The 24,584-nt window shown below is 42.4% G+C and overlaps 1 protein-coding gene across 1 annotated transcript in view; it reads left to right on the top strand.

The window, feature by feature from the left end:
• Positions 1–24,175, top strand: part of SLC27A3 (solute carrier family 27 member 3) — a 202,614-nt gene extending 178,439 nt beyond the window's left edge. The window contains exons 7-10 of the mRNA XM_086947562.1: positions 11,106–11,304; positions 11,889–11,986; positions 12,787–12,917; positions 22,201–24,175. Coding sequence (XP_086803688.1) covers positions 11,106–11,304; positions 11,889–11,986; positions 12,787–12,917; positions 22,201–22,377 — 605 coding nt within the window. The 3' untranslated portion in view covers positions 22,378–24,175. The remainder of the gene's footprint in view (positions 1–11,105; positions 11,305–11,888; positions 11,987–12,786; positions 12,918–22,200) is intronic.
• The last annotated feature ends 409 nt before the right edge of the window (positions 24,176–24,584 follow it).

Raw genomic sequence — 24,584 nt, 5'->3', positions numbered from 1 at the left:
ATGATCTAATACAAATTCATTAAAGTTCTCCACATCACAGCTATATGTATTATCATCCCCCGATCCTGCCTGATTCTCATATGTGCCGCTAATGACACCCTCTTTTGTGCTGCACTGAGCACCTTCTCTTTGTGTGCGGCCAAGACCACCTTTCTCCCAGGCCGCATACCTATCATCCTCTCTCTCTCGCTATGTTCTTCCTTTCAAATTTCCTTTCACCTGATATGCTCGTAGCCTGTTCAGGAACATCTGCACCCTTCCTTTTACTCGTAAAAACTGAACCCAAAATGTCCTTTACTGACTTTCTTACTTCTTCCTGTGCCGTTTTCCTTACCGACTCATTATTTGTATCCTTATCTATTGTAACACCTTCTTCACTCATATTTTCCTCACAAAACAATCTTTTTTCTTTCTATTTTCCTTTTTTTTTCTTTTCAGATTTTTTTTTTCTCAAATAAACTGTTCCCAAAACCCTCCCCTACTAAATTCTTCTAGTCCTAATCCTCCAACTAGCACTCGTAACTTCACCTACAATGATTCTCAACTATCCCGGTTGCCGACAATTCATCACTATGGCACCCATGAATGCTCATCGAGGTCTTCTCTCTTTTTTTTTCTTTATTAGTATACGCTCACTCGCATACGATATTTAAGCGGCTGTCTGTGAGGAAAAACAGTGTCACCTAAAACTGCAGATTCAGTTACTTAAACGCGTTCGCAGTGCATTGCGTCACTGAGCTAGAGCACTGCCCAGAGATCGAATCTCCTAGCAACCGCTCTCTTTACATCTCTTTTCAGTGATGTTAACGTATACTCAGCGCACCACATCAAAATTTAAACTACAAACTTTATTTATTTTAAAATAAATCAATACATACTTGCTTCTATTTATTCTTTAAAATAACAAACAAAAACAACATTTTCCCATAAATTGGCAATAAAACCAGACCACGCTACTACTGAACTACACAATTAATGCTTTTACCAAAATCACAGATAAATACATTCTTTTAAAAATACAAATTTAAAACGTACTCTTTTACAATATATTAGAATTATGCAAGTGCGAACAGGTACTTAACTGACTGGAGCAGCCAATAACCGAGTAAGATGGCGGCTGGGTTCTGGTTTCTATAGACTCTGGTGGTGTTCTGATTCTGGAGTTTTAGGTGTGCTTGCGATATTCTTTAAAGGGCCGCAGTTTGGAGTGGCAATAAAAGGTTATGCATAATGTTATCCTCCGGTCTTGAAATGAAATTGGCATTAGTCTGAAATAGATTTAACCAGAGCATACCCAGGCCTAGCAGATTCAAACAAGTTTTTATAAAGTTAACCATGGAGTGATACTATTACTTAAAGATAAAATTTCCTCGGGGGCAGACCTGTATATAGCCAATTCTGGGGTTGAACATAATGTAACCAAATAAAGTATAGGTCTTAACTTGACAAGGTCCTCTATTCTTTAAGGCCTGTGTCAAGGTAAAGGGAGACTGTTGGAGTACTTCGTGGTAGACAAAACTGTGATATAATAAAACAATTTTCTTTAACAGACGGGCCATGCGGATTTTCAACTCTCTCAAACCTCCGCCCTAAATGAGGCTGCTGATTGCCCCTTGTCCCTGTATACTTCAACAACTAGGGGCACAGATTTGGGTGTTGAGGCTTTAAATCGTTTGGGGACTGAGGTTGCACCATATACCAGAATAAGTTCAGATTTTAGAAGTTGGGGCTTCCATTTGGGGGTTTTATCATCCCCAGGTAGTCAAATTGGTTTAACTGCTGGAGTTTTGCTTCGCACATATAGAGCCCCCGGTTGAAAGTTTTGTCGGGGTTAAGAGTCATAACCTTGGTTTTAGACGTGTTAACTTAAAAAACCACTACAATCGCCATAGTTTGCAAAGCTGTTCAATAAATTCTGTAACCCCCTAGGAGTGTGGGACAGTAGCACGGTGTCGCCCACGAATAGTAAGGCAGGAATGGTCAGCCCCCCTAGTTTTGGGCAATCATGGTCAACTTCTAGTAAGAAATCCACCAGGTCATGCATATAGTGGGAGAACAGGGTGGGGGGCATGGACCAGCAATGCATGGGCTAGCAGCGAGATTGCCTGTCATTGAGTATTGGTGCAAGATGTGGCTGAGTGGTCAGCAGCTGAGGACATTAACATGAAGATGATGTTAAGTTGGCAATAGATCTGATTGATTTTAAGGTGTTTCTGCGTAGTTTAAAGCACCTGAGGGATGAAATGCCAGAGTAAAGCTCCTGTGATTAAGTAAAATATTTAGGCAGATATCTTGTCCGCTCGACTGTCAATTATACCTAGAAAACTAGGATGCAAATGTCAATATGTGTAATATGGAGAAGAGATGCAAACTTGAAGACATTTTGCCGATATAATTTGATGCTTATGCTGAAAAGATTATAGTAAAAAAAGAAAAACTAGCATTGGCAAAACCAAATGGTCTCACCTTTGTGACCTATTGGCTTTGCCAGGCTGGCCACAGGAAAATAAAATAAAAACACGTCTTTGGCACAGCTAACTGCCCACATCATGTTATTGCTTTGAGCACCACACATGCGTGTGCCTACAAACTGACATGGGTGCTTTTTTTTTTTAAGGTCTCATGAAACATCACATGCACTTGTGCTTGCAAGACATTTTGTTAGCTTACAGTGGGCTTAGACCCTGCCCATTGCTTACCAATATAGTCATTCTCATTTACTTGAGTCTGATTTGTTACTTTGTTCGCTCTTCACATCCTCTTCTTGTGTTTAACCCTTCCATTGGAGCATTTCCATAGTTCTTGTATCCTTCCACGGCTTGTGTTTTGGGAGCTACTTTTTTCTTTTTTGTTGAAGCACTCCATGAGAGTGCATGTGTTTGAGAGCTGGCTTCCTCATGTGCCTCTTTCCCCCCCTGGATATCTGTACTGTTGCTTACCTCCTCACGCTGTCCGTGCTATTGCTTGCCCTCACGCACTGACCTTGTATTGCTTGGCCACTCCCGCTGTCTATATTCTTGCTTCCCCCTCCTGCTGTCTGTATCCTTGTTTGCCCCAATACCTGCCTCTGTTATTGCTTTCTCTCCATCTCTACTCACTGTTCATGTTGACTCCCCCACCTGCCATAAAAAAGCGCTATGACGTGTCATATCACTTACCCTCCCAACCTCCCTCCCTCCTTCCACCAGTAAACAAAGCGCATTATGACAGGGCCAGCGCTGGCCGCAGCATAGCACTCTCTTGTTTTATTTCACCCTTGCTGCATGGCAGCCTCGCTGCTGTACAGTACGGCCAAGTACATTGAAGCGTGGCTCAATGGTTAGAGCGGCACACCCTGATGCAGAGGTCTGGCCCGGGACCAGGGTTCAATTCCCGCCTCGGCGGCTCTTGGACTAAATCTCCCCGGACCTGATCATTCTCGCCTCGGTGCCTAGTCTAATCATGGGTCCCACTTTGTGACTCTGGGCGATAGCTTGCTTAATCTCCACAACGGCCCCAGCAGCGCTTGGATGCCTGGCTTCACCTTGGGGGTGCCCAGGAGTGGACATCTCACAGGAAAGTCAGGAAGGGTTCCACAGCGGTATGAATACAGCGCTACGAGACCTCTGGGTAGAAGGCGCTATATAAATACAAACACATTTACATTTACATTTACATTGATGAAAGCAAAATACATTGACGAAAGCAATAGCTGTTGTATATGAGAGCTATTTGGTTTGCCAAAGCTTTTTTAAGCCATGGTGTACAGCAGCCACGCTGCTGGTGTACAGCAGCCACGCTGCTGGTGTACAACATGCTAAATATAGACAAACCAATTTCTTCTTTTTAGTTCCAATTCTGAGTTGGATCGATAACTAAAAAAAACTAAAGCTTCCAAAAGCATTTTTGTTTTTTGTTTAATTTCGTTCTGGCGGGAGTGTGGTGGAACAACATGGGGGACGATAGGATGAATGGAAAATCAACATGGGGGGTGAACAGCGAAGCAACACCGACAGGTCGTAGGGGAAATACTGTAGCAAACAGGCGGGTATGCAAAAGCAGTAGGTGATGAGGGCTGGAGGGGACACTAGGGCAATAGTTTGGGAAGGGGAAAGCAACATAGTGGTGAGGAGAAGCAACACGGAGGACACTGGTTGGTGGAAGCAATAGGGAGAAGCACACGATGAGTGCAAGTTGCAGTGGGCGCAGAGAGGAGTCAAGCAACGGAGAACTATAAAGAGTGCTGGTAGAGAGACATACACGAGGGACGCGACTGAAAAACACACAAACTCTAATGCAGTACTTCACACAAAAGAAAAAAGTAGTGATTAAAAAACAATCAGCAATGCCAGTCAGCCTAAGAGACTGTAAAATTCCTTGTTGATGATTTCACCCTAAATTGATAAAAACCAAAGTGTAATCAGGCACATTAAATCCAGAATCAATTAACTTAATACAGCCAAAAAACTAGCTGGAGCCATTTTGCCCATTGTCAATGGTGATGACACTTACTGTAACACAATATTCCTCCCTACCACCAGATTTAGCTGAAGTTACATCTCCTCTCCTCTGTACTGTGAGAGCTTCAATGGCTACCTCTGGAGGATGGAATTAAATTCAGAATCACCAGTTTTACATTTATATCCTTTAATACTTTATCCGATAAATATATCATAAAAGTACGGACATAAAATACATGAGACAATTTACCAAGTATTACTACAATTCCATTGGACAATTTACCAAGTATTACTACAATTCCATTCAAAATCATCACTAAAAACAGGTTAAAAATGGAGGGAATACATTCTTAGTATAAATCTGATCAGACATTACATAACCACCTTGACCGGATAAACCAAGCACTGGCAAGGTACTTGGCGACCCCGCAAACAATATACATAGAGGTAGTATTAGTTAAAATAATATGCAGCGCTAATCTATGATTCCCAACTCCCTACACACAGGTTTTAACCATTTTGCTCTGACCTGCTTATAGGCTTTACACGCGAACAAGAAGTGGCCAAGGGATTCTTCCAAACATGGACAACCTGGACAATTTGTGTCATGCACCCTCCTACCCTTCCACCCTTCTGTAAATTTTTTGAGGGGGAGGGTACCGTATCTTAATTTCAGGAACAAAGTTCATCTCCAGGGGTCTGGATAAAGTCCAGGAATGGTTCTAGCTTTCTGGAGGGTTTATGTTCAAGAAAGTTATCCGTCAAAGGTCCCCAGCTTGTAGTGTTGAGGTCCTTGGCCTCTACCCAATCCCAGTATAATTTTTTAACAATTTGTTTAGCGGGGGGGGGGGGGGGGACTGTGAGGCCCAGAACTCTGCCAAACCTATAGACTCTACCAGCTTCTTTAGATTATTGAGCCACTTTATTTTGTTGGATACATTCAAAATAATTAACTCGTCCAACACTAGAGCATATTTTGCTAATTCAGGGGTCCTTCTAAGGCGCACCCAGAATAGCAAAGGGCGTAGTCGAACTATTTCTGAAATTGATCTTTTACCCATGTCAAGGAATAAAGGTTTCAAAGGGGTCGAGGGAGGAAGTGAAACTATGTCTCTCATAAACTTGTTCTCTGCAGTTACCAATGCCTTAGTATTCTCGGTACCCCACAGTTCAGAGCCATAAACTGCCGAGGCTAGAGCTTTTCCCTCGTAAACTGCCAGGGCAGGGGCTACTGGTCTACTAATAGAGAGGCGCTGATTCTTCAATATGGCTCCAGAGACCCTCTTAAGGTTTAGGACCATTTTTGATATATGGGAGTCCCATCTCATGTTACATAGCCTGACCCCAAGGTAGTCTAATTCATCCACCACCTCTAAAGATGACCCATTCAAGGAGAGATAAACTTTCCTAGAATTTCTTTTAGCAGATAATACCATCAGCTTCGTTTTCGTGGTGTTAACCGTTAACCCACGGTCTTTACAAAAAACGCTGAAGCGGTCAAGCAATTTTTGGAGACCTTTAGGGGTCTTGGACATCAGGAGGGTATCATCCGCAAAGAGGAGTGTGGGGGTTTTCTCCCCGGCAAGGACAGGGGCATCCGCTGGGTCCTCCCTCAAATGGTCCACCACCCCATTTATAAAGAGGGAGAACCGTGTCGGAGCCATCACACAACCCTGCCGCACCCCTCTATTGACTGGTACCCTCCCTGTCAATTGACCCTGGCTCCCCCACCGAATCCTTGCATAATTATCCTCGTGGAGCTTGATGATGAATTGCAGCAAATAGCTAGGAAAACCCATATCTAATAGGACCCCCCAGAGTTTGGCACGTGGAATAACATCGAACACTGTTTTCAGGTCTATGAAAGCCAAGTAGAGGCTTCCCTTGGTGATGGACACTGACTTCCAATTGACCGCACAAAACCGAAATACCTGATCCATCGCACCAACATTACGCCTAAACCCTGCCTGGAAGTGGGTCAAGATGCTATTGTCTATTAGCCATGTCTCTATTCGGTTTATGATGCCCCTGCCAACTACCTTTTGAATGGTATCAATTAAACTTATTGGTCTGAAGTTGGCAGGGTCCTCTCTATCACCTTTCTTGTATATAGTGATAACCTCCGCGCCCTTCCAGGATTCGGGGACAGGGTGGCCATGCTGAATTAAATTCATTAAACGGGCTATAAGGTCTACCCATATTTTGGGGTCATGCAGTAGTAAATCCCCAGGCAGGCCGTCTGGGCCGGCCGCCTTCCCTGGTAATATTTTTAGAATAGCATCTTGGACTTCCCGCGGGGAGAATGACTCTTCCTTGCTTCCTAACTCCATGCTTGATTCGCTCTGAATTTCCACTGCTGGAGATATTAATTGACCTTGAACACTATCCTCACAGTACAATTTTAAAAAATGGGAATACCATTGGTATTCATTTATATGGTTTAAAATCGGCTCTGCCCCCCTTCTATCGAGGGCATTGATCAGTTTCCAAAACAAAATTGAGTTTTTCCCACAGGCAGCAGCCTTAAGCTGCTGCCAATGCTCCTCCTCCCAGTCCTTCTTAGCTGAGGTTATGCTTCTGCTGTACTCCTTTCTGGCTAATCTCACTGCTATGGGGTCCTTGCTTTTTATAGCTAGCGTAATGGCCTTCCTCTTTCCTCTACAATTTGCCGTGTACCAGGGGTTGCCCTTAAAGGGTCTTTGGTTTGACGTAGATATCCCCTGTGACCTCTTAAGAAAGAACTCTCCTATATTGTCTGTTAGGTTCTTATATGAGACTGGCAAGTTTGATCCAGGAGGATGAGGCGCTGCTAGAGCGACGGCTGCAAGGCTACAAGTTTCAGCTAAAACCAACTCTTTAATACTATTAAGTTTCCCCTCTTCGCACTTAACCACATTCCATTTTAACTTCCGGTTACAATTGGAAGGATAGACCTCTTTAGTAAGCATCTCTGAACCTCCACTCTTGCCAATCCCATTTGCCCAGTGGATTTCCATGCATAATGGGTTGGAATCACTGTCTGATGATTGCCTAACCTCCATATCAACTAGACTTGCCCAAGAATGAATGTCCAGAAAAATATAATCAATCCGAGACGGGCACCCTATCCTGTTATAAGTCATCGCCGCATCGCGATCTGAGACAGTCCGCCCATTAAGAGCCCGTAGATTATGTTCTAGGGCCAGAGCATTCAGCTGGATTGCTCTGGCTGTCCATTTCTTAATGGGAGCAAGGACTAAAGGAGGTATAGTCTGTCTCCAGTCCTCTGAACTAAAACCTAATACCTCTTCATCATCCAGGGGTTCAAATGTGCAATTAAAATCACCCCCTACTAGTATTTTAGACCTAGGTGGAAGATCTGATAACTTCACATCTAACAGCTCTATTGTGGGCGAGATTAAACCACCCTGTAAGCCTCTTGCATAGACACAAAAGAGTTAAAAAATAATGTTATGTTATGTTATGTTATATATTGATTTATAACGCGCTCCGTTAGTCGAGACTGTCCTGGCGCGGGGAAGAAACTGAATCAGAGTAATTAGGGCATCAGCTATTCATGATGTATAAAAAGGTGAGTTTTTAACAGATTTTTAAAATTGGTCAGGTTGGGAGAGTGTCTTAGAGCATCAGGAAGGGCGTTCCACATCCGAGCTCCCCTTACCGTCAGAGATTGCCCCCCCCCAGTTGCATTCTGGACTACCTGTAGCTTTTTAATCAAGAAGTCAGGTGCCCCGATGTAAAGGGCATTCGAGTAGTCCAGACGGAAGAGCACCAGTGCTCTGGCTACCGTTTCTTTGGCCGTTTGGGGGAGAAGGGGAAAGAATCTCCGAAGAGTGGTCAAAGTTCCAAAGCAAGTCCCAGCCAGTCTAGAAATCTGGTCACGAAAACACAAGTCGGCTCCAAACCAGATTCCAAGATTCTTAGCTATCCCACCCTCTCCCTTGGGGCAAGTTGATTCACTGGGCCAAATGGACTCCTTAAAGTCAGTTGGAAATTGGCCGTAGAGCAGGATTTCCGATTTGTCCTTATTGCATTTGAGGCATGCTCTAGCTAGCCAAGCAAATACAGAGGATAGGCATTGGCGGACTCCTGAAGTACAGGTATTTTCCTTATTCCAGGTGAAGAGAAGTTGGGTGTCGTCGGCGTATGCCATAATCTTCGCTCCCAAGTTCTCTGCCAGCCGAATCAGAGGTGTTAAATAAACATTGAATAAAAGGGAACTCCAGGTCGACCCTTGTGGTACTCCAGTCTCTACCCTTCGGTTAGAAGAGTGAAAGGGAGGTAGCCAGATTTGTTGGGACCGGTCAGATAGAAAAGACCTGATCCATCCAAGAGCCGTGCCCGAGATGCCAATATCCTCCAGCCTAGACAAAAGCTGGAGGTGAGGCACCGTGTCGAACGCGGCAGAGAGGTCCAATAAGATTAGAGCCGCTCTGCCGCCTCCGTCCAGGCACTCCCAGATGGCCTCTGCCATCTCCACAAGTGCAGTGTCGGTACTAAAAAAGGTACGGAACCCTGATTGTACCCCCAGACGGGCTTTTTAGGGAGATATGCAAAATATCATTTGAATGGACTTTATGGGTGGTAACAACACAGTTCAAATTCACCTTGACCCAAATATGCAGGCCACCAGAAGGGCGACCTTTCCCCACCGTAACTGCTGGAATAAAATAGGTGGAGTACCCATTTTTATATCGCGGGGTCAGGCACCAGGTTTCTTGGAACATACATATGTGAAATGTGTTAATAAAATCGTTCCAGTCAGGGTTAGCAAGATTTTTTTTTAAGCCCTGCTATATTCCAAGAGAGAATATTAATGGAGATGGGAGCTACAATTAATTCCTTGGTTGTAACTGGAATGCTAAGTTCCTTTGCTCCTAAACTAGGACTAATGATTCCCAAACTAACTGGACCATCCCTGCCGATTTCAGTTCCATCCCGTGGGGAAGCTGCCACCTTCCTCTTTCCAATTTGTCCAGGAGACTGAGTTGGAAGTCATTCGGCTGCTTCCATGGAAGTCAGTCGACTGCTTCCCTCATTACATTTATAGAACTTAAACAACAATCTGCCTATCTTCACACTACTTTATAAATATATGGATTTTACCAAAATCTTTGGTGTAAGGATTTCTTAGAGCTAGAAAGTCGGATCAACATATAATGCATCCGTTCATTTTCTGGTCCACCCACTCCACGTGGAACTCACGCCCATAAGACTAACAAAGCCTAAAAGACCGCTTACATTCCTGAAAAAATAAAACTATTTCAGCAGATATCCATTACTGTAATATCATCCCTTCATATTCCTTTTAATTGTCTCTCTTGCTCTCTCCCTCGTCATTATCTTGCCCATGTTCTCTTCCCCCTCCTCTTCTCAAGCCTTCGAATGTAGTATACCCCCTTCTTTTACCTTCCTTCATTTTTTTGATCATATAGTTCTCTTTTTTAGACTTTCTTTATCTTGATGTTTCATGATAACCAAGTTTTATTGTAAAGAGTCTTTGGTCTTTACATTTGTCCTATGCAGAACACAGTGAAACCTTTCCAAGTTAGGGCCTTATGTTACATAAACTGCAAAATAATGTATAATACATAATTGTGCTTCAGTAGTACCAGTCACTAAAAGTTTTAAAGGCTGCACTTTGAAGACCATTTTCCTGGTTTGCCAATATCCTTTCCTTTGGCATCTCCCCCCTATCCTTTCCCTAATTATCTAATCCCATTTCGCCCCTTTTTAGAACTTTCCCATTTGTTACAAAACAACGCATGTTTTGGGGTTTTATTTTAGGACTATCTTAGTTGAGATATTAAATAGTTGCCACATAAGCTCCATTGTTTCTAAAGCTAATATCAACAACTCTAATCTCATTTCAAGGTGGTCTAGATTTGTTTTTCTTTCCATTCTGACCGTCTGCTAGCTTAACCCTATGTTTTACTGTGCTACTTTTCAGTTTGCCATTCATTGATGCAACTAATTCCTCTCTTTAGTGGTTCAAATATAATTTTCAACTCATATGTTTATTTGATAATTAATTAAATCACTGCAGTCACATTGAGAAAAAGTGAAATATATTAAAATAGAATAAGATATGTAAATATTCAGTAATTGACAGTTGTGTGTGCAACACATAATCCTGTAAAATTCAATGCCAGTATTGTAAAATCTTCCTTAACCCTTTGAGTTAGGGTGTCGGTCAATGGCTGACACCCGCACTACTTCCCTAGTGCGTCTGTCTGCCATTGGCTGACACTGGGGAGGCATATAAAGGCCTCTCTGGTGCAAAGCACCAGAAGGAGTCCTTTATAATATTTTAAACTCTGGCTACTAGGAAAGAGCTTACAGATCAGCCAGAGTTTTGTTTGAGCCATTAGTGTAATGACGATTAGTGCACAGGGCACACTAAACTAAAGTGAAAGTAAAACGAGCCGTGCTCGGAGGCATATCTCAGCCCCCCAGCACTGATTGGAGTGGGAGAGGTATTGTTGGAAAGGGGAGAATCTTCTGTTGTTGACAGTGCTCTTCTATTTCTGTTCATTGTAGTACAGTTCTTTTCTCCAAACTTGTCTGAGTAGTTGCTTTCGTAAAGACAGTGCTTGAAACGTTTATCAATTTCGCATTCATCTCCTTGTCCCGTGCTTCCTAAACCCAACCTCTGTTTGAGCTCAGGTGAGACTGGGCTCCTGATCAGCCCTGTCACTGACAAAAGCCCCTTTCTGGGATATGCCGGCAGCAAGGAGCTTTCGCAAAAGAAGATCCTGAAAGATGTGTTCCGCGACGGAGACCAGTATTTTAACACTGGTGACTTGATGATGCAAGACGAAAATGACTTTGTCTACTTTAAAGACAGGACTGGGGACACTTACAGGTATTGCTTGGATTGACATTTATTCTATTTCGCTTTCTCTCTATTTATTTTGTCAGTAGTCACAAAAACAAGAGAGTGATTGAAATGCTGTGTTTTAGGTTACAGCTTCTCCTTCCTTGTTTACCATACAGTACTAAAAATTACATAACTGAGTGCTGGGTTGTGGGTGCATACCGCAGAAACGCTTCCATTTTTAGATTTATTTAAAACCTATATTGAGCACTCATTTAACTCTCCATTTTACCATAAATTTCAAAGAGACACCTAGATCTACAATGTACTTGTGTCTACTCACATGCCTCTACCAAATGTCAGTGCCTCAACTTCTTAACAAAATCTTTAACTTCCCTTGTTGATTAATTGAATATTTTTTTATTTTCTTGGTTGATGTACACCATCGACAAAAGTTAGCATAGTCCGAGAACTTTATTGAACCATCTACATTCTTGAGTATACTTGGACATGTACTTCCATCTCTGACTTGCAGGGCAGCGTAGAATTCCAGTGAAAAACATTCCTTTACTGTGTACAATTGAGTGCCTTTTCTGTCATTCGACTTATTGTATTTGTGTTTTTTTTCGGAGGTGGAAAGGTGAGAATGTCGCAACAACTGAAGTTGCAGAGCTTTTAGGCGTACTGGATTTCTTCGAAGAGGTCAATGTCTTTGGTGTCACTGTGCCAGGTAAAATATGGTTCCATTCTCCGCTCAGCTGTCTAATAAAGTTTCCCATATGATAATGATTCCGAAATATCCTGTAATTCGAGATCTTGTTTTTTTTTATCAGAATATAGTTAACGTGAAACATTGGGCTGACATGATCTATATCAAATATGAACCATCTACTCCTATCCTTGCATGCAGACCACTGGGTTGGCCACTTCTCTTTGCTTATACTTACATTTGTGACGTAATTTATCAAAATGCTATAGATTTTCTACATTTTGCTCTTTTTCTAGGAGATATTCATTAATGTTGATAAGCACTGAAGAGTCGCTCCTCCAACTTGGATCCTGGAGCCCTTTTTATTAAAAAAAAGTAGATCTAAATACATTTCTCAAGATTTTTTTTTTTTTAAATAAAGTATATTATTTGTAGCCTATCTGCAAGTTATATTCACGTTTTATTGTTTTTAAATAGACGATTATGTAGGGGAAAAAGTCACCAAACGTAAACAAGTTGCCACAAAAAAAACATTTTCACAAGTGTTTCTTAAACAAAATATTAGAACAGGGAAACTGAAGGTAGGTAGGCCACACTGATCCTGGTCCTTAAAGTAAGTACATGCTTCAAGCATTCCATCATGCTCTATCAGTGGTGGTTAACTCATTTTTAAGTGCTTAGGATTCTGGGTAGTAAGAAACAGCTAAGTAGTTTTCATATAATGTTAATGAAGGTTCTGCTAAAAAAGCACAGAAAGCAAGCAATTCAAATACCTCTCGTATGTCTAAGCTTACCTGTAAAAACGATTCCTCTCCAACTAGGTAATGAAGGGAAAACTGGTATGGCTGCTGTAGTCATCCGACCTGAGCACGAATTTGATGGAGCAAGACTTTACCAACATGTGGTGGAGTTCTTGCCATCTTATGCTCGTCCACGGTTCATCAGAATCCAGGTGAGTATAGAGCCGACACCTTTTCTTTCGCCATCTGTTTGCCTCCATTTATTGAACAGGCCACCTTTTTTTGTGAGCGCAGCCAGCTCCCATTGATGAGATCTGTGGATCCTGCACTTTCAATTGAAGCGTCAAAGCAGACTTTGTTAACCTTCTTTGAAAGTAGTTAGACATGTAGGTTTTGTTTGTGTGTGCATGATGTTATGCATGTTACATGTCTTGCCTGGAGAAGTATCCATCACCGGGAATGGACTCTCAATTATTTGCTTTGTTTTTAATTAGTAAACATTTCATACTCTGGTAAGGCTTATTAGAATGCCCTGGTATTTTGGTTCAGTGATAGCGCGTGGGAAATACCAATAGCGCAGGATGTGGGATTGCTTCTGGTTGGGTTACTGGCCGTTCTGAGCTAGGGAGAATATAAGGCATAGCATAGAAATTTGCCACCTAATTATTGCATTTATAGCTGTTCACTCTGTATACCTTACAGTACCATGAAGATATGCTTGCATCATACATTGAAACATGCTCACTGTTTCTCATATTCTCTTACCCTTGCCAGTTTTCTAGCTCTTAAATCTGTTCACTTTTGGCTCCTCAGCCTGTAGCTATCCGGCAACCTAGTGACTGAGCCAAAAACTACATTGCTATCCTGGTAACACAGTACTTTGTAGGCTGAGTGGCTCTTCACAGTATATTTCATGCCTGCTTTTGGTGTGTGGGCTCACCACCGCCAAGTGCTTTCAGCTTATTAACCTGTTCAAACACCAAGGAACCAGACCAAGGAGTAAATAAGTCACCAAACATTAAATACAGTCTTACTATATAATTTGTTCTTTATATTACCAATGCCGTGCCTTCATCTGCTGCTCCATTGTAACCAGGACCTTTCTCTATAAGTATCTAACTAATATAACAGAATTTTGTAGTGAAGGACAAAGTGGCTTGCTGGGGGACAGTTTCACCACGGACTAGCATGTTATTTTGGCACAAAGAGTTTTATAGGAAACGTGTAGCTGTTTGTGTGGAATCCAGTCCTCCCCACCAAGTGGTGGTGCTCCCATGCTTGGGAATAAAATAAAGCACACATGGATAAATTGTGCCAAACCTACTGTGGTTAGTGCCTTTTTATACATTGCTTCTTTGAGTACATTGTGTTCTGTGGACTTTGCTCTTTTCCCTACACATTTTGAAAGCCACCCACAAGCCTTTGTTGTGTTCTTTTTTTTTGGCTGATTTAGCCAGTACTGGAGTGAACATTAGTATGTTGGTGCTGTCTGGAGACCCACACGCTTCAGGCTTATGAATGTGTACTTTCGGTTTACTATAGCAGCATGGCGATGGCAATTACCTGCCGTTGAGTCCGTTCTAGCTGCAGCTTACAATTACTTCCCCGTTATCAGAAAGATGGCTTACATGGAGACTAGCCATGCACTGTTGAGCCACGTAGAAGCCAGGCCTCACACAAGCATCTCAAATCATAGATTCCTAGGTAAGTTAACCTCAAGCACAATGATGCAGAGAGAAAGAAAGACAAAAAGAAAGAGAAGAGAGAAAGTGACGGTTCTGTAGCATATGGTGTATGGCAAGGGGAATATATAATGAAAAGAGTATAGGCAATATTCTAAGTTTTTACCCTTGCAGTTTTTATGCTTTAGTACTGCCTTAAAACATCACTTTCTTATTATTTGATTAAGTGGTACCTCAGGAAGCAGAAGCTGCTGTAACTGATCAATGCAATATTTGTTTTGGGGCTGTAAAGAGCCACTTGCATTGTTAAAACCTAAAACGTGTGTCTGCCCTTTGGTTTCAGTTAAACTTTGTAAGAAAATGTGGTATTAGTTTATGATTAAGGCTACCAGTTTTCCATTTTTACTGATTTTGTACCGAGAAAAACATCTGTTTTCTTTTCAATATTTATTTTTAAATATGAATACAAACGGCCATTTACTCCAGTATTGGATCTATCATAAATTCACATGCATGAATCATTGCCTGTTGTGGAAATGGGAGTCACAAGGTACCTTAGAAAAGCAATGCAATGCAGTTTTGTAACATATCATGGCACTTCTTTTTAAAAAAAGAGGCCAAACCTTGGCTCAAGCAGTCAGATTGCACCACCCTTTGGAACACTCCTGTGAGAAGCCCAGTCCCTCAGATGTTCTACCGCACACCGTACAAGGGAGTCTCCACATAGCTCAGCTCAGGTCTACCAGTTCCAGACTTGTTCTACGAAGAGTTTCAAAGCTATATCTTATCGGCTATATAGATATATATTCATACTACTGTATATCTGTGTTTCTTACTCCAAATCTGACTTCAACTTGCCAGAGAAAGTAAAGAAGAGCCTAATCCAGGCATGTAGTATGTGTGGTAAGAAGAGGCTTTATTCTGATGATCCTTACCAGGACTGCATGTATTGCCTTTGCCATCCCATGAGGTCAAGAAACGCAGAGTATGCCATACCTTCTATACTAGAACATTGAAGGACTTTGAAGGGAGGCCGTTGATATGGCTTCAAATACTTAAGACCAGAAAGGAGCCTGTGTTAGACGAAAACAGTGAGGATTCTTTATCTTCCTTTCAAAGGTTACAAAAAGAGTTTCACAGAGAACGCACCATCCAGGTCTCCTCCTGAACGGTACCTAGGATCAAGAAAAGCAGAACAGGAGGGTGCTCCTTCTCCCTCCTCATGGCCAAGGCATGGAACTCCCTCCCTCTACATCTCCGACAGACCGCATCGCTCGCTAAATTCCTAAAGGACTTCAAGACCTGGCTCTTCGATTGAACTCAGTGAACCTCCAGGATCTGCAGATTTCCATGTCAGCTCTTACAGTAAGGGCAGCAAATTGTGTGGCTATTATTGGATGATACGACCACCAGATGTGAGCCAAAATCGCTCCATACTTGGTCAGGCTTCCTGAGGATGTTAAAAGTAGAGGACAAGAAGATCTTGGAAGAGGGCGAGCGCACATCATCGGAGGTTATTGATTGTGCCTTGGACATTGCCACCACTGCTCTCGAACAACTTGCCGGAGTGGCAGTCTTAAGAAGGTAGGACTGGCTTGAAACCACCTCCTTCAGGCCGGAGCTTAAAAATAAAGTCCTGGACCTGCCTTACGATGGCGAAGGCTCTTCGGCAAGCAGGTTGATGATGCTCTCCAGGCCATAAATACACTGTCAGGGCTCAGTGATTGGGGACCCTCAAATACAGTAAATTGCCCTTTCGGGGTGCTTGGGGAAGAGAACTTCTCTCTTGCAGGGTACCAGCAGTATTGCTAACTATCATATTCCTCAGCCGCTTAGGAGTTTCGTCTTGAGTATCCAACAAAGGCAACCACCACAAGCACAACTAAACAACAAGATAACTGTGGGTCAACAAAGATGTGTCTTGCATGGAGTGTGTCTGAGTGGCTGCGTGAGTGTTAAGCAAAATGTTAAAGCAGCACACAACAAAGTATCGCACTAGATGGGAAGATATCCATCAGTTGATCGTTCTTTACCGCCCTGTCATCATTTGAAATCTTTCCCATAATAAGGAAGCTGAGTTGTTGCCACTTCAACAGGGAAAGGGTGATGCGCGGTAAAGTGGATTTTTTTGATAACTGAGGAGCAGTGCAAGAAAGAGTGAATGAAAAATCAAACAAGGAAAGAGAAAGAGGTGCTCTATATTAAAATTGGATAGTAAACGCTGAGGAGCTTTATTCTGGTGCTGTTTACTTCCAAGGTTAAAAAGCAAATCAGTGCAAAACAACCAGTGAGTAACCCTAATAGTCACTGATTTGTCATAGTGGTCGACATGTTTCTGCGGTTTATAGATCAAAAGAGTATCACCCGCTTCATCAGGACCTATAGTATCACTATCTTCCTGAGCTGTGGCCAGGCGAGGAGAGGCACGTTCCTCTTACCCTATAGGAGGATCACCAGGGTTGATCAGCTGACAACTGTATCAAATACCTTTTTATCGTACATTGAGCAGTAGCAAATACTATAGGTCCTGATGAAGCGGGTGATACTCTTTTGATCTATAAACCGCAGAAACATGTCGACCACTATGACAAACCAGTGACTATTAGGGTTACTCACTGGTTGTTTTGCACTGATTTGTTTTTTAACCTTGGAAGTAAACGGCACCAGAATAAAGCTCCTCAGCGTTTACTTTCCAATTTTAATATAGAGCACCTCTTTCTCTTTCCTTGTTTGATTTTTCATTCACTTTCTTGCACTGCTCCTCAGTTATCAAAAAAATCCACTTTACAGCGCACCACCCTTTCCCTGTTGAAGTGGCAACAACTCAGCTTCCTTGTTATGGGAAAGGTTTCAAATGATGACAGGGCGGTAAAGAAAGATCAGCTGATGGATATCTTCCCATCTAGTGCGATACTTTGTTGTGTGCTGCGTTAACATTTTGCTTAACACTCACGCAGCCACTCAGACACACTCCATGCAAGACACATCTTTGTTGACCCACAGTTATCTTGTTTAGTTGTGCTTGTGTTCAGGGGACTATAACTGTGTGGTCTTTAAATATTCCCTGGGACCCTCTACTCACCAGTTTGTTGTTTTTTAACCACCACAAGCAGCCTATAATAGACCCACATCAAGAAAAGGACACTGGCTGCCGTCACTGACCACCTACAGACTCCGGCTACTCGCCTGTTTTCTTCATCCTGGTTTGGAGAGAAAATATCGAACCAGCTTCAACACTGGAAAGAAATAACAGACCAATGGGTCTTGGACCTTTTTCAATTCAGCCATACATTAGAATTCATCCAAACACCACCTCCTACCACGTCCCAAACCTCCATTCTTAAAACTCTGCAACTCCTCAATTTGAAGGTCAAAACCATGCTAAAAAAAGAAGCTTTAGAGAGAGTTCCTGCAGCACGAAAAGGAAGAGGTTTCTATTCCTGTTTCGTCTTGAACTGCAAGACGTTAAAGGAGTGGCAGCCAAATCTGGATCAGAGAAATCTCAACACCTGTCTCAAGAAACAGTCATTCCGCATGGTAACACCGCAGGATGTTTTGCAATTCCTGAATCGAGGATACTATATGTCAACCCTCTGTCTCCAAGATGCATATTTTCACATTCTCATCCACCCACAACACAGGAAGTTTCTAGGACTCACAGTAGCCAGGAGCCATTACCAGTTCAAGGTGCTTCCCTTTGACCTAGATCCTGCCTTTCTTCCCTTCTCAGCTTCTTGAAGTGCTTGGCACCTGCAGCAGCCTTTCTGAGACAACGCAACGCAAACATAAGGTGTTCCTGTATGTTGAGGACTAGTTGGTCAAGGCCCCTTCCAGTCAGGCGCGTAAAATTCTGAATTCAACAACTGCCTGCATAAACCTATTCAGGGAGCAAGCCTCACACTGAATCCAAAGAAGTCAGTTTGTCAAAGTACTCCGGCCATGATCAGTGACCTCGCCTGGTGGACGCAGCAGGCACACTTATCAGTTGGCCTGTCTTTCCTAAATCCAAACTCTCCTTTAGTCATCCCCACCAGTGCTTCCCTAGATAGTGGGAATCTTCTCCCCAAGAGCTACAGGTCAGTAGCAAGTGGCAGACATATTATCTACATTTCTACATCAATCTGCTCGAACTCAAAGTGGTAGGCTTTCCTTCCCAGAATAAGAAATTCTGTGGTGCTCATCCGCACGGACAATATGACCACGATCAGCAAGCAGGGTGGCCACAAAGTGCGTCTATGAGTGGAAAATGCCCCTGGAAAGCAAAATACCATAGCAAACCCTCTCAGCCGATTGAGGACCTCTTGCCACGAGTGGGAACTTGATTAAAACATCTTCAACTCCTTTCTCCAGCGGGGCAAACTGAATCTGGATCACTTTGATACCCCCCCTGAACCTGAAATTCCAGTTCTTCGCAAGCTGACATCCTCATAAGGGGTCATGGGGGAATGTATTTTCGATCGCATTGTCAGGAATCTTTGCTTACGCCTTTCCTCCAATTCCTCTTCTCCCAAGAGTCCTCATGAAAATGCAATCCGAACCATGCAGGATCCTTCTCATGGTTCCAACGTGGCCACGCCAACGTTGTTTTACAGAGTTACTCCTCCTCTAAGAGAAGAGCCACAGTCAAATGAAGCCGATACCTTCTCTTCTGACAATAAACCAGGGCCAAGTGCTGCACCCAGATCCCAAGTTGCTTCACTTGTTTATCTGGCTCCTGAGTTTAATTAATTTGTACGCCTACGCCTTCCTCCCTACTGCAGGGACACATTAGCCAAAGCAAACACAGACAGTGCAAATAAAACCTGTCGCCTCAAAAGGAAAAGATTTTGCATATGGTGCCAAATTACTAAAGTACATCCACTTTCCTCCTCACCTGAAAAAATCCTTCTGTATCTTCTTCATCTTGCACAGTCAGGATTGGCTCTTGCATCCATTAAAGTCCATGTAGGAGCCATCTCTCGCTTCAGGGAACCACCCACCTCACCTTCATTATGGTCTACCAGAATCGTTAAACAATTCCTTCAGAGATTAATCAGTTTTCTAGCCGATAGGACCTCCTCCTCCTCCACTCTGGCAACTCAACATTGTACTTTCACAGATTATTAAACCTATTTTTGGCCCATTCACAGAGTGGATATTAAGTTTCTCTCCTGGAAGATTGCTCTCCTAGGCCTAGATGTAGGTAATAGCAATTTACCGAATGGTAAATACCGAATTTTACAGATTCGGTATTCACTATTCGGTAATTGCTATGTAGGTAAAATAATCGGTAAAAATACCGAATCTGTATGATTCGGTAATTACCAATTCTGTAATTACAGAATCGGTGTTTGCCATTGATTCCTATGGGCCTTGAAGCCCATAGGTATCAATGGCAAATACCGATTCTGTAATTACAGAATCGGTAAAATTACCGATTTTGCAAGGGTGACAGGGTGTCACTTTGACACCCTGTTGCACCCCTGTTTCTGGCTTGTGTGCCATTTGACACACAGACATGCCCTTAGGGCATGTCTGTGTGCCACATGGCACAGGTGTACATGCACAGATGTGCATGTACACTGGAATTCGTTATTTACCATGGAATAGTATTCCATGGTAAATAACGATTCGGTAAGGGCTTGTGGCACTGATTACAGTGCCACCTACATCTTGATTTACAGAATCGGTAAATTTACCGATTTGGTATTTTACCGATTCTGTATATTTACCGAATCGGTAAATATACCGATTCTGTAAATAAAATGCCCCCTACATCTCAAAAGCCAAATACCGGTCGGAAACGACCGAAATCGGCCGTTTCCGACCGGTATTAAGGCTCCTACATCTGGCCCCTAGTGTCCTTAACCTCAGACAGAAGAGTCAGCAAGATTCAAGCTCTCACCATTCAGGAATCTTTTCTAAAATTTAGCGACATAGGGTGATTCGCTGCACAAACCCCAAGTTAATTCCTAAAGTGCCATCAGATTTCACATCAATTAATTAACCTGTAATTATGAAAACCTTTTTTTCCAGATCCTAAGACACTAGCTGAAAAAGCACTACACTCTTTAGACGTCAAGTGATGCTTAACAAAACAAAGAGCTTTTGCAAATCCAATCAGCTGTTTGCAGCACACAGCTCTCCAGGGAAAGTGTATCCTCTTTCGAAACAGAGCATAGCTAGATGGATATCCAGCACCATTCACTTCTGTCACCAGAAAGCAGGCAGTCCATTACAGACATTCGATGCGTGGCCACTATACAAGAACTATGTCTACTTCTACTGCGCTGTCTTCCGGTATATCACTTCAAGAGGTTTACCGGGAGGATGCCTGGAAGAATAGAAACACCTTTATGCAGCACTACTGCTCCGAATCGGCAGTTCATAGTGATGCGGTAGTGGGCAAGCAGTGCTACAACATCTTTTCCAGTGAAGGTGAGCTGTCTCCTTCTTTCTTCCATCCTCTTACCTACTATGCACATTTTCCAGTGTTGTATGCGTTCTATCTATATTTCCGTAAGTAGATATATATGAGTACATTGGTTTTCCTACATGTATATTTCTTGGATTTTGTGGAAAAAAGTGCTTCACCGCTGCTATTTAATCTGATTCAAGCATGTGAATCTATGAAAGATCCAATACTGGAGTAAGAAAATAAGTTGCATATCTGTAACTGTAGTTCCCCAATATTGGAATTTTTCATAGATTCAGATGCGACCACTGTTCCCTGTAAGGTGCGCATGCACGCACCTCTGTCCCCCCCCGAGCGCGCAGTGCCGTGTGTGTGGTGCGCACACACAGCACATCCCCCCAAGAGCGTTAGCGCTGCTGCTTTTAAAAGGCAAGCGGTGCAAAAAAATTGCATTTGTTTGCATTACTGCCACACATAGACTTGTTTGCAGTGCACATAGACCTTGCACTGCCACACACTGAGAAAAGAAATGAGGGAACATTGCATGTGACCTACCCTCCTCCCCTGGGAGGCTTGCCTTCTCTCTCAGTGGGTGGTTTCCCTACAAATGTTTTAAAAATCTGAGGGACTGGGGCTTCTCCCATGAGTGTTCCAAAGGGTGGTGCAACCCAATTGGTTGAAACTTAAGTTTGGTCTCTTTTTATTTTTTTACAAAATGACCATGGTATGTTACAAAACTGTAGGGCCTAGGGCAGTTCTAGTTTACACCTATCATTGCATGGCTTTTCTAAGGTACCATGCGACTCCCATCTCAACGAAGGGGAATGATTCAAGCATGTAAATCTATGAAAGATTCCACAACTGGAGAATTACAGTTACAGGTAAGTAACTTATTTTCTTAGGTTGGTTGTTAGTGAATCTTAATGTTGTCAGTCTTGTCTGACAGGTCTACAGTTGTGTGGATTGGCACGAAAGTTAAAAAAATAAATGTCCTAATTAGGCTTACACAGCTGTAGATATGCACAATGTTTATACTAAAATGTGCATGTTTTCATATACGTCAAATGGTTTATCATCTACGGGTTTTCATAGCATTGGTATCTGGCATATATTCTAGCCCGAGGGTACATTTATTGGTTAAATAAATGTGGTACTATTCTAGCTTCAGCTTAATATTTTAACAAAAGCTAAAATACGTATGGATAAACACAGACAAATGTAGAAAAAATAAATATGGAGAAATATCGACTAACATTTAAAAAAAAAAGAAGAAAATAACCATGAACCTGGGCTCCCTCTTTATGATTTTCCGGGGGATTGTATACTGCTTGGCTTCCAGTGGTTGCATGTGTAGCCTATCTGCCATTGGGTATGCAGTTGCATTGATGACAAGCTTATTGTGTCCTGTATTTGATTTAGGATTCTTTGGAAATGACTGGAACCTTCAAACTGCAAAAAATGTCCCTGATGCGGGAAAGTTTCAACCCTACCGTGATTCAGGAGCCGCTGTACTTCCTGGATGACTCCTGCAAAGCATATGTACCCCTGAGCAAGGCCGTCTATGAGAGGATCATGGCTGGGGATATCCGCCTCTGAACGGATGGTTATCAGATTGGAACTGGACCGATGCAGAACTGTGACCGGAGCAATATCCAGCTGTGGCCACGACATCCGGCTATAACTGGAGCACATCTATAGATTGCAATAGATTTTTCTTTTAGCAAGATTTTGGTACACATTGAGAGAAATTTGTGGAGTGTTTGAAACACTGTGATTTCATAAGTAGGAAGATGATGGACAATTGTTCTGATCCGGCAACCACATGTTTCTTCGTATTTTTCCAGCAGAAACATTGCCTTGTGGGACTTGCATGCTGGAACAGAAATATATATTTTTTTTAACAAACAATTCATCTTTATAGAGATTTTTAGGACAAAAAGTATTTTCATGTATTCAGACAACTTCCTAAGGGGTGTGAAAGAGCATGTAATATGGAGAAGCACACATCATGAAACATTTGCACCAGATGTGTAATTTTTCTTGCACTCTGTAGTCCACTTGTAGACACAGCATTGTTGTGTCCTTCCCTTTGCTGCTATTTAGCGGAGACTCAATATGTTTCGCTATCATGTCATGTAAAAGCCCCATGGTAATCCTATCTGTTTGTAGAAAAGACTACGGAGAGTGAATCCCTGGCAGAGTCGAGCACATGATGGTGAAGCTACTTCTTGGACTCTAAGCTGGAGTCCTAGGAAACCAGATTATGAACTCTGTGGATGCAAAGCATTACATAACTTCAGAGTATGTAAGAGGCATCATAGTCTGCCATCGCAAACAAAACGTATGAGAGGATGCCGAGAAGGATTCTGCCCTTAGAGCCTCCTGATTTCAGAGTAGGCAGAATTGCTCTTTTGGGATATGTGAATGACACCCATATGCTTAATAGGGGATTAAACAGAAAGGTGGCTCAAGCTGTGGAGAGACAGAACAGGATTTTGTAGCAAGAGTCCAAATTAACTAGCGACAGGACTGTGTTATGAGCATTGAAGAACAATGAAATTAGCAAGTAGAAATAGCACAGAAATGTGGCTTTTTTATATTGGGGATTACTGGTGTTCGTATATGTGGAGTACACTTTACTGTGAGTAGAAATTGCCTGTAAACAAGCTGCTTCAAGCCTATTGGAGACCCCTGAAGGGAGTCAGCGGAGATTTTACACAGCCATTCTCCGAGCCAGTTGGGAAATGTGAAGCCTTTACATGTCGACTGCCCCCAACAATGCTTTGGGTCCGGTGCTCTGAAGCCGTTTTAGTCTGTTGTATGTAGGGAGCAGGGATGACACTAGACCGGGGTCCTACAACCTTTTCTGTAATAGAGCTACTCATGTCTAATGTAACGCATTCCGAGCTACTAATATTATTAGTGTTGTAATACTTACCACCCTGAACAAGATTAGTGTCCGCTCCATGCAAGAATACCTGAAGTAATCGCCTTACTGCATCAGGCAAGTTGCCAGCAGTAATATAAAAAGTCTTTTTCAATTTGGAATGCACCTACTAGGGTAATACATGACAGGAAAAGATACAATGCCTCTGGCACCAAGATTTATCACTCAAGCATCCGCTTTAAATATAATTTGGAAATCCATCTTTCTACAAACATCGGCTTATGAATTCTAAAGATTTGCACACTTTCATCTCAAATGTACAATTTTGGGATAAAAAGATTAATTGAACTGAACAAAAGCTGCTAATTTAGTAGACTAGGCTGCACACTGGAGAGCTACTGCTAGGTAGGTGGACAGATACCAATAGGTCCTGAACTACATGTTGGAGAAGCCAGCACTCTGAGCCTATAGGAGAAGACAGAAGTACTCGAGAGCACCTACACGACTCGGCTAAAAGAATGACCGATAGCGGATGGTTGAGTGGGTATTTATCTGAACTTGCTGTGCGTAGACGAGAGGCAGCTGATTGTTTAGATGACACTCCAGGGGATGCTTCTGTAAATGTAGGTTACATAGAAGGATGTAGCATAGTAACCAAGTGGTATTGTATAGATCCATGAGTGCTTTGTTACAATTAGGTGTCCAAATATGGTTACATTTTTTAATCTCGAACAAATCACTTTTCCTCCCTGTACCGTAGTCTCCATATCTTCCAAAATGGGAAGGGCTTCAAAATGGGTTAAATTACAATAATCTGCTGGCTAATTACAGGGTGGTTGTACTTGATCTGAAATTGGAGAATGCTCACTACAAGAGACTGATTCGTGAAAAGTCGAAGCACCTTTTTGAAAAGAGA

Source organism: Lissotriton vulgaris, chromosome 12, assembly GCF_964263255.1.
Source record: "Lissotriton vulgaris chromosome 12, aLisVul1.2, whole genome shotgun sequence".
Taxonomy (NCBI): domain Eukaryota; kingdom Metazoa; phylum Chordata; class Amphibia; order Caudata; family Salamandridae; genus Lissotriton; species Lissotriton vulgaris.
This window is presented reverse-complemented; position numbering and strand designations above follow the sequence as displayed.